This window comes from Schistocerca americana, chromosome 5, assembly GCF_021461395.2.
Source record: "Schistocerca americana isolate TAMUIC-IGC-003095 chromosome 5, iqSchAmer2.1, whole genome shotgun sequence".
NCBI lineage: Eukaryota > Metazoa > Arthropoda > Insecta > Orthoptera > Acrididae > Schistocerca > Schistocerca americana.
In genome coordinates this window covers 134523159-134541984 of record NC_060123.1, presented here as the reverse complement: position 1 = coordinate 134541984, position 18826 = coordinate 134523159, and the positions used below count along the sequence as shown (strand labels likewise).

The 18826-nt window shown below is 37.7% G+C and overlaps 1 protein-coding gene across 1 annotated transcript in view; it reads right to left on the bottom strand.

Annotated features, from left to right (window-relative positions):
• Positions 1 to 18826, bottom strand: part of LOC124616240 (myosin-11-like) — a 216342-nt gene that overhangs the window by 182156 nt on the left and 15360 nt on the right. Inside the window, exon 2 of the mRNA XM_047144544.1 lies at positions 17701 to 17806. Coding sequence (XP_047000500.1) covers positions 17701 to 17799 — 99 coding nt within the window. The 5' untranslated portion in view covers positions 17800 to 17806. The remainder of the gene's footprint in view (positions 1 to 17700; positions 17807 to 18826) is intronic.

Genomic DNA, 18826 nt, shown 5'->3' with positions numbered 1-18826 from the left:
AGAGCACAAACACTGCTTGAGGGACTGGATAGCCCCTTGAAAGTCCACAGACCTGACAAATTTAATGCCATTCTGCTGAAACTGGTTAAGAGGATAGGAGTTGTGCGGAGCCTGGGGAATGAACTGATAAGGGAATCGTCCAATGCGACACGTCGAAACCTACCCTAAAATTTTTCTCACAGGAAGAATACGTCAAAAAAATGAAATGTCAAAATTTTAGCTGCTAAAAAAATGTTAAAGCTACTCCTTTTTGCTGCACAAGAACCGCTTATAAAAGTGCCCTTCCTGCCTAGTGCATGAATCAGCATATAGGCAAACACAGCCATGACAAGAGAGCATGACACCACATATTGCAAAGTCGAAAGTGAACAGACGCAAATTTTAAGCACTTAACCCACATGAAAAATTTCTCAAATCATTCATTTTTTGAATAAGTGGCTTTCAATCAACAGCTAAACTGTTGTTACACAAGTGACTGGCAGAAGAAAGAAAATCAAAATTGTGTATGATAACAAATAACTTCCATCCACCAGGACTTTAATTTGTTGAAACAAAATATTTTATAACAATTCCTGTAGCACAGTTTTGACGGTAATTTTAGAAGAATGTATATTTTATCAACAATGAGACCATTGCTTGTTTATTTACTGTAGTCATTACATAAATGCTAAATGTCTACTGGAAGACAGATACAAACATTTTCCTTATACCAGGCACACATGATAAAAGAAAAATTAACGCACTCAGGCACTTCACAGTAATTATTAGATTTATTTAGACAGAATTGGAATGGAGTAGGAAATAGTCATGGCAGTTGTTCTGAATATTATGTTGCATACTAGGCACACTTGACGTAATTAGTAAAATGTGGTATGCAAACTGATAATGCAAAAATGACTGAAGTTTAACACTCTTGTTCTGCTGATAAACATGAAATGACAAAGAGCTATTGGAAATTATATTGTCCAACACTCTTCTGAAAAAATATTGACACTGTTGAAATGGCAAAATTTGGTTTATCGAGGCACTGAATCACACTATTAGTTCTGGGTGGAATCCTAATTATATTAAGTACGAAACTTCCTGGCAGATTAAAACTGTGTGCCCGACCGAGACTCGAACTCGGGACCTTTGCCTTTCTCAGGCAAGTGCTCTACCATCTGAGCTACCGAAGAACGACTCACGCCCGGTACTCACAGCTTTACTTCTGCCAGTACCTCGTCTCCTACCGGGCGTGAGTCGTGCTTCGGTAGCTCAGATGGTAGAGCACTTGCCTGCGAAAGGCAAATGTCCCAAGTTCAAGTCTCGGTCAGGCACACAGTTTTAATCTGCCAGGAAGTTTCATATCAGTGCACACTCTGCTGCAGAGTGAAAATCTCATTCTATATTAAGTACCTTTTCGTTGTCATCCTAAAAACAGAGATATCATTATGTCCAGGACAAGAGCCCAACAATAGCAACTATTTTTTTCTGAAACTGGTAAGAATACATTTTGTATGTAATACTAAAAATTATTCTCTCCAATTTTTCCAGATTTTACTTCATATGTTACAAAATTTTTGCAACTAAACACATCCTTTATTTAATTTTTGATACTAATTTTGCCTTGAGGTTCCTGAAGACAGATATGAAGCTATAGAAACAGTAATCCACTGATACTTACCATTGGCATTGTGTACAAGAATGTGTCACAGCATTCATCAACAGCACACTTGAAATGATAAAGTGCGGTTTGCATGGTGTTCTTGCATGAAACCTAAATGATTGGCTTTATGCACAATATTTTAGGGGATGATAAAAAGCTTCGTCTTCATGTCAGCTACAAATTTCTCTACAACATTACCTTTTAATGACAACTCCTCTCCGAGTTTACTTGAAGTAAACTGTAATTTTGCGACTTCTTTACCCGTATAATTTCGTGCCTCTGTTTAACCAGGTTGGAGAAGGCTGTAGATCAGTAATGTTCATCTCACTTGCAAGTTCAGAGAGCCCAGCTCCCTAATTCTCCCTCAGCAAAGGCGCATTGAGTCTTATGAGAAGTTCTGTTTTTTTTCGAATAGTTTTAATTTTGCACTTTTGTGAGTTTCATTTTGGTGCATATTTTGTACTTTGTATCAATGTTACGTCCATTTATACAATAAAGGTTAGTGTTTACTACACAATATCAGCTCTGCACATTGCTTAAATCTAAGCATTTTCTCCTTTCTTCATTTAACCAAAAATATTACTTTCTTCTTTGTCACTGGAAGCTATTACTGTACATGTTTTCTTTGGGCTAGAAAGGAACTGCATTTTTATTCTAGACTTTTAATTGACATAACAGTCATCACATGAATGTAGTTCATGGAATCATCAGAGTTATTTCAAATTTCTTCTTCTGTTTCCACAACTTATAACGAAAAACTGACATTCGAATGAATGTCCAGTAAATTAGCTAATAAATAACACATATGTAAGTCTTCAGGAGAAATAGGTGATTTCGACTGCATACCACATTCTTCATATTTTATCTTTGCATTGTTGGAAACATTAACTGGATTCCACATTACTGTGTAACTCTGGAACCTGCACAAAGATAGATGCTATTAGCAAGTATATATGAAGAAAACACAAAGAAAATTATTGCCGTTTTATCCCCATTGTTAACACCTAGCGATACCAGAAAGGCAACTGCCAATTGTTATGGGCACTGAGTGAGTTCCAAATAAAAGCAAATAACTACTGTGAACAATTTTATCATAGGAACTACCAATGGAAACTGAAATTCACTTTATAAATTATAATCATGTTTTACCATATTATCTGTTTATCTATGTGCCATCAACCGAGGATATGTGCTTGCCATGTAGTGCATGCAGTGTCTGCTATAGCTACAGTAGACACGCACATTTCTCCAGATGCCTGGCAAGCTACAAATTTGGCAATTTTCACTATGAATTTGGAAATTTTCAATGTTTTTTAAATAAATACTTGCAGTGTATCTTAGCAACTAAAATTTTGACATTGTGTTTCTTTCAGTGTACTCCTCTCGCATAAGAAATTTTAGGGCAGGTTTCGACATGTCGGATTGGACTGTTTGCTTGTGAGCACAAACCAAAATCATCTTTCAGGTTCTTGGGCACTGGCATGTTGATGACAGCTTTGATGTGGTCTTCTGTCAGGACAAGGCCACTTTTCCTAAGCAAGTCCCAAAAAAAGCACCTTAGGTGAAAAAAAAACTACACTTTTCCAGCTTTAAATGAAGGCCATTCTCCAGAAGGCTTTGGAAATTCAACTGAATGTTTGATAAATTCTCTCTTGGTAGGGCACATTACCCAGACATCATCATGGTAATTGATGCAACAGGGAATGCCCTGAACTACCTGTTACAAATACTGTTGATAAATTATTGGGGCAGGCAAGCGATTAAACTGGCAAAGCCCAAATGGAGTGTTGAGGACCAAGAAAGTCCAAAAGACTGCATCCAACAGCAACTGCAGGTTGGAATTGTCCAAGTCGATGTGGGAAAAATGCTGACCTCCTGACAACTTTACCAACCATGGTGGAATTGGATACAAATCCATGACACATTGCATGTTGACCATCTGTTTAAAATTGCCACAAAGGCACAATGCACTGTCGAGCTTTGGATTTACCACCAAAGGGGTGGGCCACTGACTCAAGAGAATAGAAGAAATGGTGCCTTGGTCCTGCCACTGCTGCTACTCAGCCTTTACCTTGCAAGGGAATAGGGTGGTAGCGACGAAATTTAAGTACCTCTGATGGCATAAGAGAAACATGTGCCTCGAAATTTACAGCCAGGCCCAAAGTGTTCTCAAACAGTGGGCCGTAGGCCACAGTACGGAGCCCAAACTATGAAAGTCAATGGAAAGAGACGCTATAGTCCATTTAAAATTACCTGACAGCTGGCATTTGTCACTTGGTGCTACAGTGCTGCCACATCGGCTATCGCTCAGTTAAACATGACACGAAACCACAGTGGGTCACTTCACAAGTGCTGAAATGCTGTCCACATAACACAGAGCAATATTAGAAGCTGCTGCCATTAGGTATTGCGGGAATGCAAGATGCTCTGTTCACAGCTGATTTTAAATGACCAATGACTGAATTGCGGCTGACGACGCATTTTGTAGGCCTGAATTTATACTCATGTACTAAACTAAGCAGCAATGGCCTTGCCGCAGTGGATTCACCGGTTCCCGTCAGATCACCGAAGTTAAGTGCTGTCAGGCGTGATCAAAACTTGGATGGGTGACCATCCAGGCCGCCATGCACTGTTGCCATTTTTCGGGATGCACTCAGCCTCATGATGCCAACTGAGGAGCTACTTGACGGAATAGTAGCGGCTCCGGTCAAAGAAAACCATCTAAACGACCAGGAGAGCGGTGTGCTGACCACACGCCCTTCCTATCCGCATCCTCAGCTGAGGATGACACGGCGGTCAGATGGTCCCGATGGGCCACTTGTGGCCTGAATATGGAGTGCTTACTTAATAACCTAAGCACAACCTCTTGAAGTGCAATGTTTCTGAGAAAACAGCAGTCGGTAACCTGTGGCAAAACTATTGATCATCCTCACTTTGCTAATGGCAGTTAAAGCTGACCTGTATCAGCTAACTCAAAACAGAAAAAATTCAGTTTCAGTGCTAAAACTGAACTGCAGCTTCTCACTTCGTCTACGCGAGCTGATGCAATACTGACCAATGAGCAGTCTTAGTTGGAACTCATTTACAGGATATAGGCATCAACGGCAGGTTACAAAAGAAAGTAGGGCGATAGGAAGAAAAGTATGAGCAAATAAAAACGTCAATATGATGTTGAAAATGAGTGAACAAAAGATTAAAAATAAAAAAAAATAGATTGAAACCAACTAATTGAAAAGAATAATAATCAGAGCCATTTTGATAAAGATTTAAAAAAGAAAAAACAATGTCTCACAGCGATATTTGAACCCACATACTTTTGCACTATACACTTGACATTACCACTGCACTACAGTAGACCTTCTCAGGTCATTGATGCAAAGATCATTTTGCACCTTCAAAAAGTCTGATTTTACACCATATTGTATGAAGTTTACAAACTGTACACCAATCTCTGTGATGATAACTGAATATGTGAAGCCAAATTGTGTCTTGTGCAAAAGAATCCAATAGTCTTTGGCTAAAATATGAAAAAAATCTGCATATTTCATTACCATGGTTTTGGGTGTGTTTGTGTTGTTTTGGGTGTGTTTATCACGTGTAATGAAACACTAAATAAATGGGCTGAATCCAGCCCAGACTCCAAACACGACAAGAAAAAAAAAAAAACAGACAAGGAATTGGAAGTTAACTGATCATTTGCTGTGGTAGTTCAGCAACAGCGAGCAGTTCAAGCATGAAGCTGAGTGCTCAGATTGGAGGAAGACACCTCCAACACATGAAGTGTCAACTACCAAGTAATCTTAATCAGACTATAAATGCAGTTTGTCAACAATATGGAAGTCAACAACACAAAGAACGTCTAGCCCAAAACTTTTTTGAGCCAAAGGTGAAATGACCACTAACAATTTAAGTTACCCTTCCACATTCTTATAACGTATACAGATGGAGAATTGCCCCCTCAAAGGACTGCAACAACCTTATGCAGTGGCCATTGCAACTCCGGGCATCCCAAGAGCCTATACATATCTCAATTAATGAGGTCAACCATCACTCCGGTGTTGACTTGAAATGTAACCAGCCATGCCTCCACAAACAACGTCAGAAAAATACACAGGGGCAACCCTCAAGGGGCATCAGGGATGGCTCACAATCAAGAAAAAAAACAGGAGCTTCCAACAACTGACTCATGGCACCCCAACTGTCACAAACAGTTGTCAAATGGCCTTTCTGATGGAATACCACACACACGGCTTCCAAATGCTGGCAGTCACAACAAATGGGCAACACATAAGAATTGGGATAGAACTACTATCTCACCCAATGAGTGGAAAGAGAATGACACACAAGAGCCCAAAAACTACCGGATACAGAAATTACAATGCTGCAACCAAAGTGAACCTGATGTCCTTTGCACAGGCAAATGACAGGCAGCACCATGACGCCACTGTGCCAGAACCATCAGTGGCCTCCACACATGGTGACTCGGTGGAAGACATGGTTGGGTCAGGCAAGGTCAATTCTCTAGTCTGAAACTCAGGATCAGGCATTAAACGGACAACCACATCTTGAATTGGTGAATGTGCATAAGAGGTAACATACTGAGACACTCAAAATAACACTTCCGTGACGGAGCCTGCAAATCAGTGATACAACTTGTAGGGAAGCAGCCTACTCACGCTGTAGTAAATTCACATCAGTTTCCATTGTGTGCCAGCCAGTCTGCTGTAACTCTGTAACTAGCTCTGACGTCATAAATGTTGCGCAATACCTTAAAAATCAAGCAAATGACCTAAAACTTTTCTAGCATGTCAGGAATAATACTAAATTAATGTGTGTTAAATATCAGTTCGATAACTTCAGCCATTTTCGAAATTTGGACGTTTTTCTGGAAAAATCATTGGCGCAACAGAAAAGAGCTAGAGACTTCAAAATTTATATTTAGATTCATCTTTCATAATGATTTAATAAAAATAGTACTTTGGATTTCACAAATTAAGACTTTAGTGGAAATTCATGATTTTGTGGTTTTCGTCTCAAAACTGAAGGAAGCAAGATAGATTAAGTAGGCTAATAAATAAGGCTAGGATGTTTAGATTTAAATAGGTTGGAGGTCCGCTATGACTATGAAGATGTGTAAAGTTTCTTTTGAATACCTATAAAATTATAGCGATAGCGGATCTCAGAAGGGCCAGTTCAGAGCTCATCTACTGCGTACAGTGTAATTTAATTAATTCTCTCGCCCAGAATATTTAACTTAGCCACGTCAAAATTTTATTATCAATACTTACCTGCGTGCTGAATGCACGTTTAAATTAAGAGCTTCTTCGGCCATCAGCAAAAGAAGCTATAAATTATTATGTAACTTGAAGTGGTGCGTTACTAGCCCAGCGGCTAGTCGGGAGAGCCGAAAAGATCAGGCGTTCCCTTAGCCGTCCGCACCGCGGCTTTATATATAAGAACGCTGCGCGAGGAAGAAAGGCCCCAGTTCTCTCCAGACGCTGAATGACACGCCATCTGTGTCGGGAGCCGCGTCGCATCAGTGTCACTGCTACAAACAGCCTCGGGTGCCGTATTAAGTTACTAGAGATACGCGGAACCATGAAAACATTTCATGTGAAGTGTTAATTCTGGAATGATTTTCATTATCTAGCTTCAGTTTGCGTATTGTCGTATTTTCAAGTGCCGTCACGGGACAGACATTCTACCAAATATTTAGCGTGGCGTTTGATGAAATATTATCATCAAATTATGGCGAGCATTCTTTTTAACATTTAATTCGGACATTTATAGTTGCATCAGCGCATTAGACTCTGAACTGCTCTGTTAGTTAGGTTGTAGGGATACTTGTGTTTTTTTATCAGTGAATTTCAGAATATACTCAACTATTTTGGAAAACCGTTTTTGATTAGAAATCCCGGACAATCTCCTAATTCCTCAGAGCTATAAGCTGCAGCTATAATAACATTCTCAGATAAAGTGGGCACTAGGATCTCTAATTACTGGTTCCATGTTTTATTAAATCACTTTCTGGGTGCTAAAAAGTAAATAGAGAGCCAGTGTTGAGAACGGCGAAAGACAGCATTAACAACATTCTAAAAGCCAGAAACTGATTCAACATGCAAGCATTTATCCAGCAATCAGCAATTAGATTTATTTTTACAAACTTATCCGCCGCCCCACAAACTGCCCCATGCACTTGTGGTGCTGGTAAAAAGCTGCAACCATGTCACTCCATATGGGTTTGGTGTCCAAAATACTGCATTATCAATTGGCAAAGATCATCAGAGGGGAGATTCTCAGATCAGTAGAGGGCTTCAAATTTTAGACAACTTTGTATAAAGCCATACTGCAGGGCAGCAGGATTGGTGATGTGCCATACCTGTCAGTGCAGGGCGAGTAGTTCTCCCATTTTTCTGTAGACTCATTGAAACCAGCAAACAGTATCGGGGGCAGAGAAGAAAACTGCACAATGAGTGCCTGACCCATTGCCAAAGCGGCAAGGGTGTGAAGCAACTCTGCATTCTGATTCATCAGCACTTACATCTCCTCCTGATGCTGCTGTTCCATTTGCAGGTGCAATTGCTCTTGCCGGCAATGCAGATGTACTAGGTCCATGCTGTTCCAAATTAATACCAGGAAAAGGGAATCAAAAAATAGGGGCATTGCATGTGTAAGAGCATCCTTTGTTGACCCACTAGTACCTGCCATGGCATGACAATTCCACTACAATACACTGTCAGGACGTGCACTTTACCGGTTAGCAGTGGTTTGATGATGACAGGGAACAGAACACAGTAAGAGGAAATGAAAACTCACATGTAAGCCAATCTATGGGAAGCAAAAAAGTTCAAACCCTCAAACACACAAGACACACACACACTCACGCACACATGTACACTGTATAGCTACATTGTGATTCACTGATTTGTAGTTGCAGGATACTATGTTTCTGTACATACATGAAAAAAAATTTGCATCACATCAGTTCGGAAAGTTTCGGAACTTGTACAGAAAATTGGAATAGGGATCAACATAAATATCATTTCCGCCCTTTTTATTGCTCATGAAAACCGCACATTGCATGTTGTACCACCACACAGCAAGACCTTCAGAGGTTGTGGTCCAAATTGCTGTACACACTGATACCTCTAATACCCAGTAGCACATCTCTTGCATTGCTACATGCCTGTATTCATTGTGGCATACTATCCACAAGTTCATCAAGGCACTGTTGGTCCACATCGTCCCACTCCTCAATGGCAATTCAGCGTAGATCCCTCAGAGTGGTTGGTGGGTCATGTCGTCCATAAGAGCCCTTTTCAATCTATACCAGGCATGTTTGATAGGGTTCATGTCTGGAGAACATGCTGGCCACTCTAGTCAAGCACTGTCATTATCCTGAAGGAAGTCATTCACAAATGTGCACGATGGGGCGTGAACTGTCAACCATGAAGACGAATGCCTTGCCAATATGCTGCTGATATGGTTGCACTGTCAGTCAGAGGATGGCATTCATGTATCGTATAGCCATTATGGTGCCTTCCATGACCCTTCCTGGCACAAAGTAAAAATGCAGACGCGACTGGACCTCGGTATGGACCGTCTACGCATGGTTGAACTACAGACAACACGAACCGTGTACCTCATTCCTCATGGAATGATTGGAAAATCAATTACAAATCTACTGAAACCAGTAGTTTGTACTTACTTCAACAACTAGAAACCCATGCTGAATTGCTGCTGGTGGACAAGGTGTTTATAATTACAATGAAATCCCTATTTTACATTTTCATGCAGTCCAGACTTAAAAAACACAAAACTAAGGAAAATGCAGAATTGAGGAAAATGTGAATACCCCCCCCCCCCCCAAAAAAAAAAAAACAAAAAAAAAAAAAAACTAGCAAAAACACATGTAATTGGCATATATGATTAAAAATCGCAATCCTCTCCAATACTTTGTACAAAATCTGTCTATGTGAAGGAAATTAAATGTACAATACAATGTTTATACACTAATTTGGGATCATGAATTTAATTAATTCTTTAAAAAATCACAGACACGTAACAGCAAGTAAAAACTCATTAAAAAAATGAAACTGGTATCTGAGACGAGATAATCGAGCTATTTTCCAACAAGCTACGATCACAAATTATACACTCAAAACATGCATTTTTGAGACATCATCCTTTATGTTCACCCCAAAAAAAAACTTATGAACATGATGAGTTAAACCAAAAATATCACAGCAGTTAAGTGGTTAAACCATAAGCATAAATGAAGACATCTGCTTAATGACAAACTTTGTCATCTTCACTGTTAATGTTTTAAAGTTTTCTTACAAATTGCACTTCATGTGCTCATGTGCTCACCACCATTAAAGTGTCATTTTAGGCTTGATAAGCAGATTCAGAAGGATGTAGGTTGCAGTAGGTACTGGGAGACGAAAAAGCTTGCACAGGATAGAGTAGCATGGAGAGCTGCATCAAACCAGTCTCAGGACTGAAGACCACAACAATAACAACAAGAGAAACAGAGACCCAAAAAAATGAGTTTACTTTTCCAGTTGACATTACTAGCTTCTTAGAAGCCAGTTTAGTGAATTTCTGTACACTGTGTAAAACCTAAATTTGACAGAAAGCTCAGGTACTACAGTTTTCCTTCATGCTCTTTATGACTGCTGCCAGTCTTTACAATCTACAGTGTATGGTGCAAAGTGTATACATGAGTAGTGTATGTAGTTGTTGCAACTGCATTGTGTCAGATTTGAACACAAAAGTCTTTAAAACGTATTCTCACAAAACCCTTCTTCTATTTCCAGGTGACATCTCTGTCATAGCACTTCATTTGCATGAGAAGCATATTTTCAGGACTTCACAAAATGCTCTCACCCCTACCTGCACTCCCGTCATTGAAGGGACACTCCCCCTCTCCATACATCCAGTATGAGAGCTCATTTTACATGTGTTAGTGTGGTGTGGTGGCTGTATTGGCTCTTGGGTGACTTAACAGGTCACCAGCCAATAAGAGTTCACTATCCAGAAATGGGTGACTTTTCCTCGATTACGACTGAGCATATTCTTCAAGACTCAGTGTTTTAATTTAAGAGGTTGATGACTGATATTGTTGCTCAATACAGTGCAATGGAAATTCACGCAAAAAGATGAGACTGAGTTTTAAGCGGCACAAGAAAAGGTGGTGGCTGGGGCCCTTTACCACGTATTGACTCAACTGTCTTGTTTTTCCATTACCGCTGGAATCTAGCAGTAGTTGTATCATAATTGCATGGTGAAGCTAAATGTTGCAAGTTTGTTGGCAACACTGATCATGTATTATGTCAGCATTTCCTCTCTCACATGTCCACAACAGCCCAAAACATTCCCTTAACTCTGCCACCACCCATGATGTGAACCATCTGTCATTTGTGCCACTTATAACTTGTTCAGTCACATCAAATGTCAATAGGAAGAAAACAGGATGAAGTCAAGCAAGACATCGAGTAAGAACTTAGAATTGAGGTAAAGCATACAAGGAAGAAATGTAAAATCAGGAATTTTTAGCACTGATCTTATGGGTTTTGCACAGGGACTATGAATTTATGGTGTAGAATCATGAAAAATATAAAATCAGGGGACCTAAAATTAAAGTTTTACTGTAATACATTTTATATAGTCCCACTGAGAAACTTATTGAGGTATTCTTAGAGAAATCTAAATCATTACTGCACCATTTGGCAGACAGAGGAACACAGATGATAACCAGTGAAGTCAGGGCTGGTGATCTAGGGGAAAAGTGTGGGCCTGGAAACTGAAAGGTTGTCGGATCAAATCCTGGTCAGACAATAGGTTTTTCACTCGGTCTTTTAACTTACGAGATTAGCCAGGCATGGTGCATGGTTCAGATTACGTATTAAAATGTAGGACATCTTTCCCCAGTTGGATAACTGGGGTAGGTTAGGGAAACACAAGTCGACAAAGTGGCATCCAACTGAAAGACCTGCACCAGATCATTGAGCCATGTGTAATTGTCTTCATTATTATAGTCAAGATTTTAATATTAATTTTCTGAAAGACTAAGATGAAAGAAATGATTTGAAATGTTATTTAACAATTATAACATGAGTACTTTAGCCAATTTTCCCACCAGAATAACACAGGAAAGGTGTATCTGAGTACAGTGACATGGTATCATGGAAAACACAAGCTGCGACATTGTCGCGAATAAAACAGTGACCCATATATACAATAAGTTCCCTTTAATTTACGTCTATGGTCACAAAACTTTTCTTTAACAGATTACCGGTTTCAGTCTATAATGGCCGTCATCAGATCTGCAGCAAAAAATGGGAAAAACATAAATATACTCGCAGATTGTCTACAGCTTAAAAACAATACATAGACCATAATGAAAAGTACTACTGACAAATACATGCATTTGTGCACTTTAAGTATGAAGAGGCATACCTTTTTTATAAAAACAAAGTCCTAATGTACTGCAGCCATAGTGGCATCATCAAATGTTAAATGCAGAATCAGCACCAGCATCATCAAATATATATAAATAACATCATATGCACGAGTCATGTTGTCAGTAGCACTACTGTTCAAAACAAGCTGCCATACAGTAGCCACAAGATGTTTGTGTTGTAAGTTCACCAGATGGCACTAATATTGGCATATACATGTTTTTAATAATTAATTGAACAGTGAAAATAAAGGGGAATTCAATAGTTGAAGTCTGTAATGAGCTTATAACATATAACAGGCATTACAGTAACAATCTTACTTTTGTTGTGTTCTTTTTCATTGCTTTTTATTACTGCACTAATAAGACACCAAAGCAACCCTGGATCACAAAAGGAATCAAAATATCATGTGTAAGGAAAAGGAAGCTATTTGAAATGTTAAGTTAAAAAGAGGAGGACGGCTGATTACATATTACAAGAAATACCGTGCTGTCTTAAGGAAAATAATTAAAAATAAATGGTGCAATGTGTGATGTTAGTAATTCATTTTAGACTATAAATCTATTTGGACAACAGCCAAAAGAGTATCTAGAAAATGAGCAAGGAATGTGAAGACCTTGTAATTAAAGAAAATAACCGACAATAAATGACAGCAGTTGGGTAGAAAATGTAGTTAACAAAAACTTCCTTTAAGAAGCTCAGGAGACTGGCAAGGACAGTTCGGGTGATAAAGCATCAGAAGACATGCAAGCATCAACACCAGTCACATACAGACTAATCAGAATTACTCCATACTCTATCAAAGAACTTAAGAATGTAATTAGAGAGGAAATAAGACATTACAAGCACTCACTGCATAGAAATCACTGAATTAAAACGAAAAATAAAATCTCCCAAAAATTATACCAGGGAGCTTGAGGGAAACATTACCAGAATGAAACACAGCAAAAAGTCTAACTTTGTTTACAATCTTATATGCATCAGCAAACATCTGGCAAAAAAGGATAACACAGATACAAACCACAAAACTGAAATGATACCAAAAATGCATAAAGTGACAATTTCTAAGAGTCTGCCTATTACAAATACATTTGCGCATAGGGATATGATCACACAAAAAAAACTATAAGAAAAACATGGAACTTATTTTAGCTGACATCCATAAAATAAAGTGTAAATCACTTCTATACAGGATATTAGATTCTTATTAGCAGCTAGAAACAACAGTTAAACCAAATGCACCTTTAAAGAAGATCATAAAAAGGGTGGTAAACCTTAAAAAAAGGTATGTAAGTGGTAGTAAGACATACATATGATATTGCTAGACCCCTCCAAATCACAAAAAATCATGTAAGTGAAACATTCAAAATAAAATTAAAAACATACCTAACTGGTCACTCTTCCTACAAATTATCTGAATATCCAGATTCAGGGATTAAAAAGTTCTGTAAGCTACATGGTAAGTAGCAGTGTTAATTATAAAGCTGTATGAAAAGTAGTAATGTATTGTAAATAGGATTCAGTATTTACAGATATAAGAAAACATTATCTTTAAAAATACCACTGTAATCTAGTAAATATTAAGCTACCATACCAATAGCAGATAAATAGCAGCTATTTAATAAACTGAGAAGGCAGCAGCTTTTTTCAAAGTAGCAGCTTTTCTCAAAGTAGCAGCTTTCTTTCTAATTTACTTGATTAAATTTAGACACTATAAATGTGAAGGATATTGAATGAGTCAGTATTTTTACAATGTTAACAATACAGCTGCACACAATATGGTTAATTCATGAAAAAACTCACTGTAACAACATGGGACACTAGAAGAAATAAAAACATATTACATACATCAGAATTAACACTTATGTGTACACATTCAGACTAACAATATCAAAGTAATTGAGCAACAATATAACATTACAGCAACAAATAGTTTCATTTATGCTTACATTGCATGGATAACTCAGTTGTATAATAAAAGCTTGCTCCTATGAACTAAAAAATTCACTAACTGAATAGAACGACTTTTGTATTAGATATTCCTTCAGTTTGCTCTTGAACTTTGGTGTTTTAGGAGCAAGACGTTTGATGACACTGGGTAGAGCATTGTAAATTTTGATGCCTGTATAATTTACTCCTTTCTGTACAAGGGTATAGTTTGATTGGTTACTATGAAAGTCCTCTTTTGGCATTGTGTTGTGACCATGATATTAACTATTGGTTTTGAAAGAGAGTGGTTTTTGTTAATGAAACATAAAAGGGAGTATAAGAACTGAGATATCACTGTAAATACCTGTAATTTCCTAAACAGATTCCTGCATGAGTGCCTTGGTTGCATACCACTCATGATACATATAGCTCTCTTCTGAGCAATAAAAAACTTTTTTTGCCAAGGGCTGGTTGCCCCAAAAGATGATTCCATACACCAAAAGTGCATGGAAATACCCGAAAGAAGCAGCTCTCCTTATGTGTGGTTGATGCAATTATGCATAAGGCAAATGTTGCAGAATGTAGCCTTTTTTCAAGATCTAGGGTATGGTTGGACCAATTTAGCTTGCAGTCTATGTACACACCCAGGAACTTAGACAAGTCAACTTGCTTTATTTGTTGTCCATTACATTCTATATTTATATCCCCCGGTTCTTTATGTGCTGTGTGAAACTGTACATAATGAGGTTTTTTTTATATTTAGAGAGAGTCCATTACAGTTAAACCATTTCAGAATGCATCAAATGCATTGTTTGCAGATGTTTCCCAGTTGTTCCCTGTTGCTTTGTCAACTAGAAGAGAAGCATTGTCAGCGAATAGTGATAGTTTTTTGTTAATACAGTATACAAATTAAGTTTTCTATGATTTCTTTGTCTTTTGTTAATGTTCCACATCCCTGAAGATTTTCCTTCTTGATGAGATCTACTGAATATGATGAATGAATATAATTATTCACCCTATGCTTAAACAGCATTATACACAACACCTTAATATAAAAATTGATGGCTCAAATCATAATACGACACAGACAACCAATGAATTAAAAATGAAAACAAAAGAACTGCTGTAAATTTTGAAATGGGAGGGAAGAAACAGGTACGTGAAAAATAAGTTTTTTTTCTCATTGGGATGAACAAATTAAAAATATCAAGTGTGACCAGCCAGCCACAGGGGACTACTAATAAGCAGATAAGAAAGGAGTAAGCAGAAATCACAGGAAAGAAAATAATCAAGGCAGTACACACTACAATAGATCAGTGGATGTCAAAGGAAAAGGCATAAGACACAGGATAGAAAATGATCAGAGCAGTGCCAACTACAATTGAGCTGCTGTTCGGAATAATACAAAGAAAGAAAGAAGGAATTTGTGAGAATAAAGGTGTTTTGGCGGAAAAAATTATTTGTGAAAGGGAAAATATCAAGATGGCTATCAGTGGACCTGTGAACCTGTCACATCTATCAATAATGTTGTCTCAGTTACTGCACAATCACATGGCAGACAAGATCAACCCACTGATTTGATAGAAATAACAGTTTCAGAGGAGCAACATTTAAACTGAAAGTGAGTGGTACTGTAGATGCTCCTCATATACAGAAAACAATTCAAAACTCTGTAATGAAGATCTTTAACAAACATCTTCAGTCCAAATATAACAAAACAGAATATTTGACAACATAAGAAAATCAGGGATTGTTTGAAAACTGAGGATTTAAATATAATAATAATGCAAGACTTAGAAGGTTTTTCTGTAATTTGCCTTTCTCTGGCTTGATGAGACCTTAATAAAATCTGTCTTCCTAGAAAATTTATATTGGTTGACTACTGAAGGTCAGTATGAGGAATGCCCATATTCCCAAAGCATAACACAGAAGTTACAAGTATTCCTAATATGATCACACAAAGTAGAAAAAAAAGCAGAAATGGCAGCAATGAAAATTGCAAAATTAAATTTTACAACAGCCACAGTTCACACACCATAAACAAATCTTGCACAACATCAACAACTAAAACTACAGCAGGAGCAGCAGCATCAACACCATCAGGAACTACTCTAGCACATTACTACTTCACTACAGCTGCACTCCATTAGAAAATTCTGGGCTATTTCTGGAGAAAATGGAATGGATCCTAAATAAAGAAGGATGTGAGGTTATAGTTTGTCATACCTTTAACAGTGGCTTTTTTAGTAATCCCACCAGACACACAGGTCAATGATTCAGGCATATCAATATGTGTAACATTACATACATTGAGCAAGGATGCCTGTGGCAGGATCAAGGCCAATATCAAAACATCAGTCGCACGAATAGAGATGATTCAAGAACATTTTTCCACACAAGTCGAATTATCATTTGGTGCCACTTCTCCCCCCTTTTCACTTGCTCACTTTCATCCAAGCCAGTTTCCACTACTACTTGATACACACCGTAAACAAATCTTGCACAACATCAACAACAAAAACCACTAAAACTGCAGCAGGAGCAGCAGAATCAACACCGTCAGGAACTACTCTAACACATTACTACTTCACTGCAGCTGCACTCACAGGCTCTGTTGCCCATACTGACATTGCAATCATTAAGTGAAGCTCATGAATTTAAATTTTAAATGGTTTAATTTTCATTCACTAGTCAATCTGATTGCTCTTCCCCGTACTTCTGAGGATTGTCTATGTTGTTATGCACAGACAGCTGACACCACAGTCCTTCATGATCAGACATATCTAGTACAGCATGTCCAAGATAAAAGCAACCCTGCCCTATAAGCAACGCAGTGTAATTTTACTGTTTTCCAATCTTCTAATCATGTGATGAGTGTGGTTAATTGTCAAAGCTTCAGCTTTTGCTTGAAAGTGCAGTGAACATCTCTTCTTTGTTCTCTGAATTATTTATATGAAATATTCCATATTCATGAAACAAAAGGGGTGTTTTCATTTAGAGCTTACATCTGTACTGGTTTTTTTTAAAAAGAGTTGCAAAATTTTTCTTGAACTAGTCCAAAACTCCAGTATTCCAGCAAAAAGTAGTATTCAGAAATTGATATCAAAATAGTTTAGCCATAAGCTTTCAGTTCAAGTTCCTGAAATTACTGTTAGCCCAAACAAATATGTAAGGCAGATTTCACAACAGACAGGTGGTAAACATACATCTTGTCATTCTGTACTTAAGTGCTTAGACCAGAAACCTTACCAAGTTTAATGGGCTCAGGTATTACTTCTAGCTGATAAAGAAAAGGGGATTTAGTATTCTGACTGATTCCTTAAGAAGACTGATTCCTATATGTGGAGTTTGGTTAGCAAAATTCCACATATTAAAATGAATTGTATCTCCAACCTTCCCATTCAGCTTGTATGTGAAGCACTCAAACTATAATGACAAATGCCATTAAGATGAACAAACCCTTGCAATAATATTTTTATATGGTATTCAATAGGGAGAACGGTAAAAGCTTGAAAAAATGTAAGAGAGAAGTAACAATTATGAAATGAAACTGCAAATGGAAACTTAAACATTAGCCTCAAAAAATTTAAATTTAATACACTATAAAATCCAAAGTTCATCATTAAAACACTCAGAAAGATGCTGTATAAAAATAGTATTTACACGTTTAAGCTGGAGTTCATGTAATATCTCACGCAACTGTCTCTCCAGATTAAGAGCATCAGGTTCTTCAAGCATTTCAACCTCGCCTGTTAACTGCATTCTCCTCCTGCAGTGCAAATTGAGAAGAGTACTTGTTAAATTATTTCAACAATACTCAGATAGTTTGTATCTATTTACTTACTTTATTTTTTTAAATCTAGACACATATGAGATACAGATTAATTTACAACTGTATCCAATCTCTCCCAGTCCCACTTTGCCAATGACAGTCACTGAATCAGTATCTGTTCTAAAAAATGTGGACAGTTTACGAGAGTGAAAGTAACCAGAAATTGCATTAAACTGTCCTATCTAATAATTTAAGGAGAAATACTGGATATATAAAATTCTGACCAAATTCTATGTAAATATTAAACTAAGGTATAGGCATAGTCCATTTCAATTCAGGCAGACTAGGACAAAATCTTACCTTCGTAGTCTCGGATGTTATTGAATTTAGCATATGTTGAAACTAAGGACTAAGTAAGGAACACGTATTTCTTTGTTTTCTCCAAAACAAATTCTGCTCCGAGATATGGCCCTTCAAAGATGACACTGCGCATACCATTTTGAAGATGCAAATTTTGCAAAAAAATTTTAAAATATTGTACACATTTTGTTGGTTTTTTTATTTGAAAGATAATTGCTTTATGATATACAGGACATAAAAACCCCTCTGAGGCCTGTGATCATTTTTATGTTAATAATTGGCAACCAATGCTGTACAATCGTAATAAAGTCATGAGATGTTCAATTGACTCTTTTTATTACAACATGTTACGTGTTTCGGGATTACACCCATCTTCAGACATCTGTTACAAAAAAGTACAAAACATAAGTGAACAGCACATTCAACACGTCTCAATGTTACAGAAAATGAAATCGGGTCATATGAGTTACATACCACACACTTCAACTCCTTCCTAACCAACCGGGCATGCAGCCTTGACAACTCAAAGAAAGTGTCCAATAGCATATGATTATAACTGCAACACAAGCAGTCTTGAAGCAGAGCGTATACTGACGCTAAACAAGTCAACTAGCAGCGAAGCATCCTCGGTAGGGGGCACTGCATGGTCATGTGCTC